The 15914-nt window shown below is 41.3% G+C and overlaps 1 protein-coding gene across 2 annotated transcripts in view; it reads right to left on the bottom strand.

The window, feature by feature from the left end:
* Nucleotides 1-15914, bottom strand: part of FGD6 (FYVE, RhoGEF and PH domain containing 6) — a 172726-nt gene that overhangs the window by 71434 nt on the left and 85378 nt on the right. For both annotated transcript variants that reach the window (XM_069764725.1, XM_069764724.1), the window contains exon 2: nt 10003-12112. In XM_069764725.1, the coding sequence (XP_069620826.1) occupies nt 10003-12112 (2110 nt within the window). The remainder of the gene's footprint in view (nt 1-10002; nt 12113-15914) is intronic.

Here is a 15914-nt window from a genome sequence, read left to right as displayed (position 1 = left end):
TGAAGACACGGGAGCACTGACCTAGACCATTACAGATCAAATCTTATAACATTTCACATCACTATTCTTTTATGACTTTAAAATAGGTACACAAAAAGCGTATTTCCACTTAAACTAAAGTTAATATTTGGTTAATGGTAAAACTATGCTATAAACTTTTTCATGTTTAAAATATACAAAAGTGATTTGGTCTTTGAATAATGATTCACTAAAGGCAATGTATGTCAGGATAAACATCAGCAGTAGTTGGAGACAATCTATTAAATGCGTTTCGTCAATTCTTAGAAAGAGGATACTCTCCGGGATATTAAGCAATTGCTTCTGGTTAAATTACTGTATAGTACATTAGTTTAGGTTGAGGCATGCTAAATAAATCATAAACAGAAAATGCTGAGAGTGTAGGAACATCCATGGTGAGAACATCCCTTCTAAGTGATAAGAACACAGACTCTTTAAAGGGAACCTATCATCAGGTTTGGCAGATAAGAGATACGGCCATCACCTTTCAGGGCTGATAATGCTGTATATCTGTCCCCAAACTGACCTCCAAGAGAAGAAAAATAATTTAATATACTCACCTGTAGGGCGGTCCAGACCGATGGGTGTCGCTGGAAGCAAGCAAGAGGACGGGGATCGTAAGTAGACAGGAGGGGCCGGACCATGACCAGTGACGCCCACAGGACTGGACTGCCCAGCAGGCGAGTATAAAAAAAAGTTATTTTTCTTCTCTTGCAGGTCAGGATGGGGGCTTAAATATAGCATTATAGAATGCTGTATATCAGCCCAGAAAGGTGATGGCCGTATTTCTTGTCGGCCGAATGTGGTGACAGATTCATTTTAAATTTAAGCGTTAAAGGAAACTTGTCAGGTGATTAACATTGCCTGATCCAGAGGGCCACAAATCAGTGATAAGCTCCCTTACAGCAAATACCTTAGCTTTACTCTAACACTGTGGGCGGGGGCTTTATGTGGTGCTCTAAATAGCTATTCATCTCAATGGGCTTATGACAGGTCAATGATAGTGATGAGCGAGTATACTCATTACTCGAGATTTCCCTATCATGCTCATGTGGTCTACGAGTATTCAGGCGTGCTCGGAGATTTAGATTTGCAACTGCTAGACAGCCTGAATACATGTGGGGATTCCCTAACAAACAGGCAATACCTGCATGTATTAAGGCTGTCTAGCAGCCGCAGCTCATGCAGCTGCGGCGACACAAACTAAATCTCCAAGCATGCCCAAATTCTCGGGAGTATATCGCTCAATAGTCACTGATCCCTCACTGACCTGACCCCTATTTTACATTTTTACATACTGTATATCATATTGTGGGGTTACAAAACAAAATAACATTCATCAAACTCGCAGTGGCGCATGCGCTGTAGCATGATAAAATGGATAATATACATTTATGATTTCGTCATATAGTATTGTGGGGGGAAAAACAAATTGGATCCATCAAAATGCAAAATTATGATATTAATCAGTATAACAGCGCCAACCTGAGAGTGTCTGTAGTTTACTGAGCAAAATCCTGCTGACAGGTTCGCTTCAACTATATTCTACAGCCAGCCATAGACACAGCAGCAGAGAGGTGCATATTTTTTAATGAAACCCAGTTGCAAACAAATATTTTTTTAAAGAGAATCTGTCAGTGGGACTAACCCTCCTAAGCTGTCTATCTTGGCATGTAGGTCATAGGAAGCTGAATAAAATACTACCTTGATATCTGCGATCCGATGTCTTATTCCAGAGAAATCCACATTTTTATTTTTCCAAAGGGGGGGGGGGGGGAAACAGGACACCGCTCTCCCAAAGAATCGGCCTCCAGAGCACATTTTAAAGGGCAGGGGGCATGTAGATTAGGGAAGAAGTCTTACACTGGTAAAGTCCCCCTTTTATTTAAAATAATATCTGTAGGCAGATTCTCAGGGAGATCCATGTCCTGCCCATAATAATTAAATGAAGTGTTAAGAACTAAGAAAAATCGTCCATCCATAAATAGATATAGGACTATCTTGGTCCCTCCACCCTGATGTGTGTTTCTTTTCGTTGCCGCTCCTGGAAGTGGAGGGACAAGGTGATGGTCTCGTTGTCTGGATACAGCTAAACTTATATTTACAGGTAATACCTCCATTACTAAACTACATGCTGGGCTACTTGAAATGTGTATACATCTATTGTTAGAGTACCAGGATTGTCCTATATCTATTTATGGATGGAAACCTATATATATTGCTATGGAAGTATTATCTTGACTCTTATAGAGAATGTATGTTTTTTACTATTGGACCACCATGCATGTACAGTTTGTAAGGCATCTTATTATACCTACTTTACATCTAATTAAAATAGAGTGGTGACATTCCCAAAGGGAGGATTTACCATGTTGAAACCCACCAGAAATCTCTATCAAAATCCACAACATGCTCGAGGAATTCACAATCGATTGTAAGAAATGGAGATAAAAGGGAATTGTGGCCATTTGACAATCTGCAACAAGCCCGAGCATCTGCTCTGATATTTTCCACAAAGAGTAAACAGAATTTCTTTAAATCCCATGCACTTAAGGTACCGTCACACTAAGCGACGCTGCAGCGATACCGACAACTATGTCGATCGCTGCAGCGTCGCTGTTTGGTCGCTGGAGAGCTGTCACACAGACAGCTCTCTAGCGACCAACGATCCCAAAGTCCCCTGGCAACCAGGGTAAACATCGGGTTACTAAGCGCAGGGCCGCGCTTAGTAACCCTATGTTTACCCTGGTTACCAGCGTTAACGTAAAAAAAAAAAAACACTACATACTTACCTTCCGTGTCTGTCCTCCGGCGCTCTGCTTTCCTCTGCACTTTCAGCGCCGGTCAGCCGGAAAGCAGAGTGGTGACGTCACCGCTGTGCTCTGCTTTCCAGCTGGCCGGCGCTCACAGCCAGTGCAGAGAAGCAGAGCGCCGGGGACAGACACGGAAGGTAAGTATGTAGTGTTTTTTTTTTACGTTAACGCTGGTAACCAGGGTAAACATCGGGTTACTAACCGCGGCAGTAACCCGATGTTTACCCTGGTTACCAGTGAAGACATCGCTGGATCGGCGTCACACACGCCGATTCAGCGATGTCTGCAGGGAGTCCAGCGACAAAATAAAGTTCTGGACTTTCTGCAGCGACCAACGATCTCCCAGCAGGGGCCTGATCGTTGGTCGCTGTCACACATAACGATTTCCTTAACGATATCGTTGCTACGTCACAAAAAGCAACGATATCGTTAACGATATCGTTATGTGTGACGGTACCTTTAGACTGCACGTTTTGTTTTCTAGTGTGCACATGCCTTGTAGTACTGTTTTCACTCATTAGGAGACATTTCCCGTGGGACATGTCTTTTTTCCCTCTCAGAAAGCTGATCCACAAAAAAATGTTAACATGCTTTTACTATAATGTGTATGCGTCCTATCAGTTGAAATGGACATAGCGGTAATAAACTTGTTCTAAATGGAAGTTCCTTTCCAGTCATTCTGAACAGTTCTCATGATCTGAATTTTGTCTGATATGTTCAAATACTAGGTTCTATATCAGAGTGTAAAATGAGAACATTTCCTTCCCACCAAGACATACAAAGGCCTTCTGTAACCCAACAATTTTGAGCACTAATACATTTTCCTAATTAGGTTTGCTGCATATAACAAAGTCACAATGCGGAAACTCTTTGTACGTACATCTAATAAGGCACTATTACCAGTCCCAAAAATAAATTAGCCCACCATCAGCAGGACACTATCATGGGCAAAATGCATAGCACAGCTGAAAATGTAGCAGATGTTTCCTTTCACTATACCAACTCACAGATCATGAACTTGGGTCAGTAACGCATTACCATATTTAAGCTCTCCCCAAGGACAAACGTATAGAAAAGGCACTTATACACCAATATGCAACAGCCATGAAGAAGAACCTATCAGAGATAGCGGCTCAATGCATGAAGTATAGAAACATTATTTGCCTCTAAACCTAATAATGTAACAGATGGTCCTGCATGAATGCCAACCCACGATGACGTTCATAGTAGAATCAAAGATGTGACAATAGAAAAAGATATGGACAACATAAAGGACATTTAGAATGAATAAACAGACAAACTGAGTGTTTTAGGGGTACTCGTTCTTTTTTAGGTCTAAGATTTTTGTACTTTAAATGAGTTATCCATGACTGACATATGAAAGACCAATACTTCGAGTAGGTCATCAATATCAGACTTGGGGCTTTAAGCGAACTCTGTCAGCTTAGAATGACTGATCAAACCAAGCACCACCACATAGTGCTCTACGGTGGGGTCAATTATTTATGTACTTTCCCACCTGCTTGTTTTCCCTCAATATCCACCCCCCTCTTTTATTTGATTGACAGCTCTGGCTTCTTAGAGCCAGAGAAGGGTGGACATTAGTGATGAGCGAGTATACTCGTTGCTCGGGTGATCTCCGAGTATTTGTTAGTGTTCGGAGATATAGTTTTCATCGCCTCAGCTGCATGATTTACAGTTATTAGCCAGCCTGATTACATGTGGGGATTCCCTAGCAACCAGGCAACCCCCACATATACTCGGCCTGACTAGTAGCTGTAAATCATTCAGCTGAGGCGATGAAAACTATATGTCCGAAAACTAACAAATACTCAGAGATCACCCGAGCGAGTATACTCGCTTATCACTAGTGGACATAGATGGAAAACAAGTTGGTGGGAAGGTGTATATAAATTTTTGGCCCTGCCATGATGTACCCAGCGCATGTACTTGGTGTGAACAGTCTTTCTGTGCTGACAGAGTCCCATTAACAGCCGGCAGCCCTATCAATTGACCCATCAGGTACAAGTCAACCAAATGTAAATAGGGTGGCTCTCTTCACTGTGTAGTGGCCATTCCCAGGTACTGCAGCTCAGTGTCTTCAGTTGAAGCAGCACTGATCTGGCTCTGTACAGTTTACATACTGAAGGAGCTGACTGCAGCGGATTAGTGGGGGATGCAAGGTGTCAGACCCCTCCAATCTGATGTGTCCATCCAGGGAAAAAACTTTAGCAGCTTTATTTACATTATGTTAAAATTCTTTTCCACAAAGTGATCTCTGGGATGGTAGCAGGGGGTTTACTTCCTTGTAGCTTCTCCATACAGACCTCCTATGGGATACTTCCAGAGACATGTACATTTATATCCACTTCCTACTGTATATTACCCATTGTAAGGCTGTGTGCCCACGTTGCGTTTTTTATGCGTTTCCACTACGTTTTTGCCACCACGCTTAAAAACGCATTCCCATGCAATCCTATGGGATTCCGCAGTTGCTGTTCCTATGCTGCAGATTTTCCTGCTGCAGAATCGCATAACGGTAAAATCTGCAGCATGTTCATTATTTCTGCGGAATCGCGGCGATTCCGCAGCCATAGGATTGCATTGAAATGCTCACTTTACGCATCAGCGATGCACGCGGCAGCTCCCGTTTCCAGGGATACATTGCGCAAATCACCTTAACATGACGTCGCAGTCACGCGACCGTGATGTCATAAAGGTCCTTCGCGCAAAGCATCCCTGGGAACGGAATGTACCTGAAGCGCCGCTGAGAAGATCGGGGCCCGTCGGAAGGTGAGAATAACCATATTTTTTATTTTTATTATTTTTAACATTCTATCTTTTACTATTGATGCTGCCTAGGCAATAAAGTTGGTCACACTTGTCAAGCACTATGCTTGACAAGTGTGACCAACCTGTCAATCACTTTTCCAAGCGATGCTTCAAATCGCTTGTAAAAGCACAAGCTTGCAAAACGCTTGTGTTTTGTGGGTAATCGCAAGCGAATTCCGCATGCGTTTTACCTGCGGCAGGGAGTTATGGAAATGCTGCGGACATTTCCGCAGCATTTCTGCAACGTGGGCGTATAGCCTAAATGAGTACATTTCTGCAAAATTTTAACTCAGCTTTTTCTGAAGTACTTCCATTTATAAATTGCAGATTTAGCATGCTAAACTCAAATTAACTTGGTGGGCTCTGCTAATAATTTACTCGGGGGATGGGGTGCATAGGCAATTAGTTTCGGCTCCTCTGCTGACAGTTAGGCCATGTTCACAGGTACCTGATTTCCCTGCTGTTTTTTCTGCACTAAAAACCGCAGCTCTTGGCAGAAAACACAGGTGCGCTTTTTGGTGCTTTTTTTATGCGGTTTTTAGTGCAGTTTTTTATGCAGTTTTCTCTGCAGAGTCTGTGTGTTTTCTAGGAAGTTTTTTTAGGGTTAAAATGGCTGAAAATACCCTAACCCTAGCTAGTGATCAAAATGTGCCTGGAACGAATCTGCCGGCCGGCAGATTCGGCAGTGCGCCCGCCATTTTGGAAGATGGCGGCGCCCAGGGAAAAGACGGCCGGACGGACACCGGGAGGCCCGGTAAGTATAAGAGGGGGGAGATTAGGGCACGGGGGGCGTCTGAGCACGGGGGGGGGGCATCGGAGCATGGGGGGGTGGGATTGGGACACGGGGGGGCAGCCACACTCCGCCCACGCACTTCCTGCTGCAGTGGTTCTGCACCACAAACCGCAGAAAACCCGCAGATATTTTTTTCGTCTGCGGGTTTTACTGCGGTTTTGACCTCACAATGGAGGTCAATGGGTGCAGAACTGCTGCAGTTCCGCAAAAAGAAGTGACATGGTACTTCTTTTTTACCGCAGCTATTCAGCGCGGCTTTTTTCGGGATTTTCCGCAATGTGGGCACAGCAGTTCCTGTTTTCCATAGGGTACATTGTAATGTACCCTGCATGGAAAACAGCTGCGGACCCGAAGCGGCAAAATCGCGGCGGTTCCGCATTAAAAAAAGGATTGTGTGAACATGGCCTTAATGTGGTGGGAGTGCATGGGCATCAGATAATGGCAGACCTCACCAAACATTTGTAGGAAGTAACCAAGAGGATCAATTACTCCCTTTGGTGAGAGGGAAGAGTTTACTGTAACTTTTAATATAGGCAATATCTCTCACTGCAATGATAAAATACTTTTTAGCACCATATTAAATAAAAAGTATTGTTGGTTGGATTAACCGTCAAAGAACAACGAGCAGGCAAGAAGGAAGAAAAACCAACATACCCTATGAGAAAAAGTTATCTTTGGAATAATGTCAGCTGAAAGAGTTTCCCGAATGGCACACGGAGCAGAACTGGCAGTGTGATAAACACCAGTGTACACACAATGCATGCGTCCAATGTCAAGAACAGGAAAGAGGAGCAGGCCAGACAGGTGGAGACCAGAAAGTTAGTTGAACGCAAGCATTTTATGGCCAGGAAGTAAGCCACAAGATAATAGGATAGCACTGAAAGCAGCAAGCCCGGGTTATAGAGTTGGCACAAATCGATTGACAGGAATCAGTTGATGACCCACGTGACTAATGTGACTGCTGGACAGGGACCACAAGATCTGCCTCCATTTCTGCTCTTCTAGCACAATGCCATTGTAAGGGGGTCATAAAAGCGGTCTTGTGCCCCAAACATGTCCCGGTTAATTATATGTATATTGCCGCTTTGTAAAGTCACCAAACCATGTATTTATGGTTATATTTAATATTCTGTATCTAATGCTGCTACTGTATAGTGTAATGTGTAAATATGTATGTTGTAGGGAAAGTGCAGTACTTAAGTTAGGCCACTAGATGGGAACACATTAGCACAATAGTGTACATAGTTAACTAATAGGAGGAGTATGCTGTGGGTAAGCCGGGAGCATTTCCTGTATTTAGTTAGAAGGGCCAGAGAGCCCAAGGTGTCCTCTAGGGTTTTAGAGCCCGGGACAGTGCGGTCACTAAGCAACGGAAAAGTGCCCAGCCGTCCAGGGCCAGTATGTTACAGCAGAAGGTTACAGCAGAATAAGGACGCAGGTCGCTCCAAGATGTGGCAGTTTTCTACATGGGAAGATGCCCTCCTGTCTCAGGCGAAACAGACAAGTGAACTCCTAAACATAGTGAGGCTGAACATGGAGGATGCTGCAGTATCGGTCGGGACAGGACGAACCGGGTATAAATTGGAAGACAGAAAAGAGCACAGGGAAAGTAAAGGATGTGAAAGGTGCCGAACTCTGTGTTGATGCTGTAACTGATGTGGACGTGCTGCGATTGAAACCAAGTAAAGTTCTACATTTAACGTTTAAATTGGACTCTGTGTCTTTGTGCGCAACACTGCCAGCAGCAGAACTTCAGCAGCCCTGATGGGACCCTGACGGTGCAGAGAGTGAAGCAGAAGGTATGCCAAAAAAAGGGACATTGTTTGCATGTGGTGGGAGGCCAGGGCACGTGTAAGCAGATAGTCTCAGCCACGACTACGGCCCTGGCCCTCCCCCTCACACTATCGTTGTGGCATGACACACGTGATGACGAGCCAGGTTGGCTAATGAAAATTAGAGCTGCGGACACCATCAGTTAGCTCTCAGGGATCCCGTCTGACGGCCACAGAATACGGATTCAGCCTCTGGAGTGGGTACTGTGAATCGAATCACACCAACTCTATTTAGTTATCAAATTAACACAAAAGCAACTAACAAAGACAAGTAAAAAAAATAATAATAATAATCCTCAGCAAATTACGATGCAAGTAAATGGCAGATCTCTATTCACACATATCTGAAAAGAATGATATGGAGTTTTTAAAGGCAATTTCATTCTTTTAAATTCCCAAAATGTTTTTTTTTTTGCTGTGGAAAGGTTTACCTATAAGATTTTAACCTTAAAATTCCACGTTTTAATGCACCATTTTAGTATAGTTTCTCCTTGCGGAGAGTGACATGTTAAGCATGTCAAGAGGAGGAGACTTAAAGCCGCATTGCTCCTCTGGGAAATATGGAAATTGTCTCTTCAGAGAGGAAGAGGATGAACTCTAGTGCCACCTATTGGAAGTAGCAATACTAACAGTCAATGTCGACTTAAACGAGCCTTGTCACATGACTTAGGATAAAAGCCAAACCAGACGCTCAATTTGCAATGCACCATTTTAAAATTCAAAACCAAAATCTCCACGTTTGGTGGAGCTTGATATTTGGTACTCGTGTCTTATTTCCAGTTATCTCCTGAAATGAACATAGTCCATAGTTCTTCTCTCGGTCTAATATGAAATAGTTTGTGTGTGATGAAACATCACCATTAAAGAGGTCATCTTGATTCTCTTTTTTGGGGTGGTGGAATAGACTTGCAGAAGCAGAGAATACATTCATGCCTCTGCTGCAGTCTGTTGGCAGGCTCAATGGCTTCTTTTGTCCACATCACCTCTAAGTTCAATAAAGGCTGCAGCAGTCATGCCTCCAAAAGTTGTAGCATCACCACTGCACTCTCTTTATAATTTGCAGCAATTGATACACTATAGTATTATTTGCTCATTTATACACTATAGCGTTATCTCTACAAAATGCAAGTGAAATGAATGTGTGATATTATATCAAGGGAAGAAGCACGTACTCTGTATGATGCCACTGCCCAGTAAAGGGAGAGTATCACATGTGCCATCCAAAGATCCCATAGTGCACACTTGAGATTTCAGCACAGATTAAAGGAGGACAACATTCTAGCTGTCAATCCATATCAACAGAGGGGCACAAGTCAGAGTTTACTGATGAGATCCTGGATGCTATCAAGGTTTACGACTGCCCAATGAGCTCTGGCAAACAACAGTAAATAGCACATGTCATATAAGATTATTTTCTGGGCAATTAGATCTTAACTGCCACAAATATGGATCCACATCTACTTTACTCCAATATTATTGATTTAATAGGTAAAATGTATGTGGCAGATGCCCTTTAATGAAATCATAATCAAAGTCTTGAACAAAATTATAATATTCTCTGTGAGAATCTAATCGTGAATGTACTTGTATCCTACAGTCTTACTTTGGACTATTTAGCCTAAGGTAACCCATGACTATTAAAGCATTCTTTAAACTGCCATGTTGTCAGCACCTAAAGGAGATAAAACATAGTAACAGATAAGCAGATTCCTACCTCTGGGTGACATGACTAGGTGCTGCACAACTAGGTTCATTTGGGTCCTCCACTTCATAAATAGTTGCATTGCATTCATTTGCATCGGTAACTAGTGTGAACGGCAGGTTTTCATATTCCGGGATTTCTTCATAGTGACAAACATTTTCATATTCAGGAATATCCGTGTCACATGAAGATGTCACCTGGGGACTGAGTGTTAAAAGCAGATTTTCATCTAAAGACACAGAAGCTGGATTGTTTAAATCATTCTTGTGTTTTTGTCTTTTCCTTGATAAAGGACTGAAAGAATCAGCAGACTGTGCTTTTGCAGGTTTCATCTTTTTTCCTAAAGTGGGGGATGTAGATTGCCCAGTACAAGAAAATATATCAGATGTCACATTGTCTGCTAGAAGATTGCCTCGAGAAAGAAACTTCTGAAAGTCACTTTTTATGATGCATACAGATAACTTCAGGTTCAGCAACTTCTTTAAGGAACTTTTCTTAGGACTTTCAGGTAAGGGTTTATCTATTCTATCCATATCAACAGCAGATAAAGATTTTGCTCGGGGCTTAGTAGGAGGATTTGGTGTTTGATTACTGGAAGTCTTTAAAGTCTCTGGACTACCTGAGAAAGGTAAAATTGGGTGCTGCAACTTCCATACAGGTTTCTCAGACATTAGTAACTGTTTTGAGCATAATCCTTCATGTCCTGTAGTGCCATTTAAAGCACCTTCATTGCTGGAGCTCAGGAGTTTCTCCTCCGATGCAGCTCTTTTGAGCAGGCCAGCTGCCGGTAAGCTGTATCGTTGTGGCTTCTTAGGGGCAACTCTTGGTGAACTTACACATGGTGCATCTGTTTCATCGTTTCTCTCTGTGGCAGTATTCTTTACAGGCAATTGCTGTTCATAAATAAGTTTCAGTTGCTTTGGTAAACTCATTGATAGAGTAGTACACCTTACAAAGTTGCTGCTTTCTTCAGGTTTTGTTTGTTCTTTCAAATCATTCATAGCATATTCCCTTTCTTTATCATTTGGAATCAATAAAATACCCGAACTCAGATGCAAATCTCCATTCTGATCGTTACTTCTGTTATGTTGCATACTTGAGCAATTTGGATGGTCCTCCCTATCTGCAACTGGTTTATCAGAACAATCATGATCCACTGTGGAATCGTCAACTCCATTCTGTACCTGTCCAAGGTTCATTGAAACAGAGTTATCACTACTTTCTGTGGTTCTATCCACACAATTTTGACGAACTAAACAAGGCGTGCGTGGCTTTCTTGGTTTTGGCACTGGAAGTTTTTTATGTGGCGGAGGAGGAGGAGTCCGTTTTAAAACGCTGGCCTTGCCTTCTGCATTTATAGACTCATTTTTAGGCAATAACCCATTGCATTGTTTCACATTATAATTTATGGGGTCAGATGATGAATGAAGCGGAGAAGCACCATTGGATAAAAGCGGTTGCAGAAGTGACTTGCTATTGTTTTCTGTGCTTCTATCAGAACCTACAGTGACATGGCAACTGACAATACTCATGTCCTCTTCAGCACTTTCATGCTTGCAGGTATGTCCATTGCCAAGAATATTGTGTGTTAATACTTCCTTAAACTTATCTTCCACAATGCTGGCCTTCAAATTAACTTGATTCATTTTTGACGGCTTTACCTGCTGACTACAAGGTTTCCGTCTCATTCTTACACATGGAACAGGCTGCCCACACATCTTTCTATTTTCAAGATTTTCCAGCTGTTCGATAGCTTTTTGCTTTTTCTTCAAGTACTCCCCATTACCAAGCTTGTGGCTGCAGTCACTGTTACAGGAACATGGTGAAATGATATATGTGGAACTTTCATTACTGGCTGGCGTTTCTAGCTTACAAATGAGGTTTTCAGAGCCAGTGTGCTCCTCTTGGCCTTCACTATTTGATTTGATGGTGTTATGTTGCTTCTCTTCACCAACAGATGAACTTTTAATGACCTTCGGTTTGGGAGCAATTGTAGGCTTTGATTTTTTTGGTGCCACTTTAGGCTGACCAGTATCAGGCTTGGGCGCAATAGGTGGTGGACTAGGTCTTTGAGCCACTGCATGTTTAGGTTTGGGGGCTAATGGAGGCTTCTTGATATCCACTGGGGAAAAAAATAATAATATTTAGCAACTTCTTAACTGTAATTAAATAGTAATTTAAATTATTTTCACTTTTTAGTCTAAGGGCTCATACTCACCTGCGAGAAACCCAGATGAGTCTCGCATGTTAATACCCTGTGCTGCTGCCAGCACTCAGATCGGAGCGTGCGGCTGCATAGGAACACATGCAGCCGCACGCTCCGCTCCTGAGTGCTGGGTGCAGTGCCGAGTATTGACGTGCGAGACTCAGAGTTTCTCGCAGGCGAGTATGAGCCCTAAAGCATAGTATTAAAGAAGCACTCCCATCTAAATTGTTATCCTCTTAATTATATTATATAGCACTGAGTACTAACAATTGCTCATTTTGCCTTTCTACCCAGCTAATTCTTCTCTTTTTCCATTAGGTCTATGACACCACATGATTAAAAACTGACTAACTGAATCCTTCTAAGCTCTATGTAGAAATAGGAGGTCAAATTTGTTAGAAAGGCAAAATAATCAATTATAAGTACACAGTGCTATATGATATGATGTCTGTAATATATTAAAGTTGATAAAAAAACTTTGCTAGGAGTGTTTCTTTAAGTAAAAGATAAGTACTGCTACTATGCGTAATGCATTCATATTTTACCAAACAACTTTGAAAAGCGTAACAGTTTCGATTGCTAATGAAAAAAAAAAAATTCTTAAAAAAAATAAATAAAATTCCTGAATGCTTGTTTTCGTGCACTCAAATAACAGGAAACCTTCAAATTAACATTACATTTTACTGTATGGAACAAATTTCCCATCCATAATTAAAAAGTCACAGATTCACACTAGCCTCAGCTCAAACGGTATAGTAGAGTAGGAAGAAAACTCAAGTCGTACAAAATATACATACATATTATACATCTATATCTGCATGATATGCCGTAAAATTTCCAAGCTGGGAATTACAAATCTATAAAAAACTTATGAGGATGTAAAATGACATTTAAAAGTAGCAACACACTTTAATTTGTCAGAGGTCTTGACATTTCAAGGCCATATCAAAAGCTCTTACAGTGACTATGTTACTATGGCGAACTCAGTCGAGGGGTTCAAGAGAGGCCTGGATGTCTTCCTGGAGCAGAACAATATTGTATCATACAATTATTAGGTTCTGCAGAAGGACGTAGATCTGGGGATTTATTATGATGGAATATAGGCTGAACTGGATGGATAAATGTCTTTTTTCGGCCTTACTAACTATGTTACTATGAGAACTGCTCACACTGGGAATATACAGTATGTGTGTAATTGGCTACCAGAGTAGCATTTCAAAATTTTACCTTAAAAACTATAGGAGAGGCGTACATAGGGTCTTATCTGACAATTTCAGAATCTGTTACTCAGAAAACTGCTCACCTGGTGCCCCTATGAAAGGGCATATAAACGTCAGCTGCCGCAGATCCACAGGTCAGGCATTTACTATATTTTAGTGGATAACATCCGCCCTGCTGAACAAATGAAAATCCGGACATATTGATGCAAAGGAATTGTGGCTTTATTCTACGCGTTTTGAAGTCTCTGTATGACTACTTCCTCAGGAATACCACATGTATACATCATGTATACATGTGGTATTCCTGAGGAAGAAGTCATACACAGACTTCGAAACGCGTAGAATAAAGCCACAATTCCACTGCATCAATACGTCTGGATTTTCATTTGTTCAGCAGCGCGAATGTTATCCACTAAAATTTAAGCTTATCGCTTTGCCTCTAATCAATTTAATAGTTCAGTCAGGCTCGTGTTATTATATGTCAGTGTATAATATATCCACAAAATTTTAAAGGTGTTCTCCCTTCAGTTTGATCAGGGATGTCAAACTCAAAACAGAGAAACAAAATTAAAAAGCTTGGACAACATCGCAGGTCACCCTAGATATTTATAAAAAAAAACAATTTAAAAAATGACTACCGTAATTGAGAACGTTTTTTCTTATCAAATATAATGATGAAACTTTTCATATGGAAACAAGTACATTTTTAATCAACAGATCTTAGAATAAAATTAGCACATAATTACAAATGCATTTTACTGTATGGAACAAATTTTCCATCCGTCTCAGATTCACACTAGCCTCAGCTCAAACGGTATAGTGGAGTAGGAAGAAAACTCAAGTCGTACAAAATATACATACATATTATACATCTGATGTCAACAAAAGTACTTGCAAAAAAACACAGTATGATACTCCCACAGTATGATAACCCTACTGTGCTCCCCCTCCAGGAAAGTATGGTGACCCAGCACAGTATGATGACAAAACTCTGATCTAATGCTCCCCGCCATATAATTCTCCTTACAGTGTAATGCTCCCTGCCACATAGTTCTCCATACAGCGTAATGTTCCCCCGCCACATAGTCCTTCATAGGCTATGTGCACACGTCCAGAATTCTCTCAGGAAATTTCTGCATACTTTCTGAGGTTTTCCACAGGAATTCTGGACGCGTTTATGTCGCGTACTTTGGGCGTTTTTTGTGCGGATTTTTCGCGTTTTTTTCCAGAGGTTCCCAATGCAATAATATAGTGGGAAATCCGCTTAAAATCCGCAAAATTAATGAACATGCTGTTGCGGAAAAAAACGCAACATGTGCACAAAAATTGCAGAAACCATTAAAAATGATGGGATGCTTAATGTATGCGTTTAAGCGTTTTTGCTGCGGAAAGCCGCCGAAAAAACACGTGAAAAATCCGGAATGTGTACACATACCCATACAGTATAATGCTCTCCACCACATAGTCCTCTATACAGTGTAATGCTCCCAACCACATAGTCCTCCATGCAGTGTAATGGCCCCCATATAGTCCTCCACATAGTGTAATGGACCCCACATAGCCCTCCATACAGTGTAATGGCCCCACATAGTCCTTGGCATTGTGGGCCAAATAAAATCATGCTGAGGGCCAGATTTGATCCGCGGGCAAGAGTTTGACATGTGTGAGTTAGAAAGAAAATAAAGAGGTGGAGTACTCCTATACATGATGAAAACTTGAGAAAACAGAGTAACGATAAACCACCACAAGTTTATTGAGATAATTAAAAATACCAAACATATACAACATGAATAATAGAAGGCATGGCAGAGTCCAATATAGGGTATGGGAAAAACCAAAGTGCACAAAACAGTTCTACATGTTTGGTATTTTTTTATTTTTAATTAATTTAATATTTTAATTGGCGTTTATTGGTTTTTGGTTACTCCATGTTTTGGTGATTTCACAAGTTCACAGTGTATAGCAAAGTTGGATCGGTGAAACTACCGGTAACTACTTTTTGATAAGTGATGGCATGCTTTTTAGTTCAGCAAAAAACTAAGCTCAACCAAGTTTAATGGCCATTTATTTGCGTAATAATAATGACACTATAAGATCAAATGTGGCATTGCAGCCAAGAATATTGTTTAGTCCACTTTTGTTATAGCCATGCAGTTACAAATACAGTTATTCAATCTTCCATTGCAAATTTGGTTTACTGAAAAAGAGTGAATTTAAACCTAAGAACAAATTGAAATAACTCATTACAATGAATTTAACATGTAGTTTCTGCAAATTCAACACAAAAAAGTAACTTTATTGACTTTTGCAGTCTCAGAATTATTCAACCTATTCATGATATAATCATTAGTAGTGTATACTTTGACAGTTATCACCTGCTGTAAACCCGATGCACACAAAATAAACCAGCTTCTGGCATCACGGGCAATGGCTACCAGTTCAGTAATATTCTTGGGTTTGCAGGCTACAACTGCCTAGAAAATCCCAAAGATTTTCTA

This window comes from Ranitomeya imitator, chromosome 4 (assembly GCF_032444005.1).
Source record: "Ranitomeya imitator isolate aRanImi1 chromosome 4, aRanImi1.pri, whole genome shotgun sequence".
NCBI lineage: Eukaryota > Metazoa > Chordata > Amphibia > Anura > Dendrobatidae > Ranitomeya > Ranitomeya imitator.
This window is presented reverse-complemented; position numbering and strand designations above follow the sequence as displayed.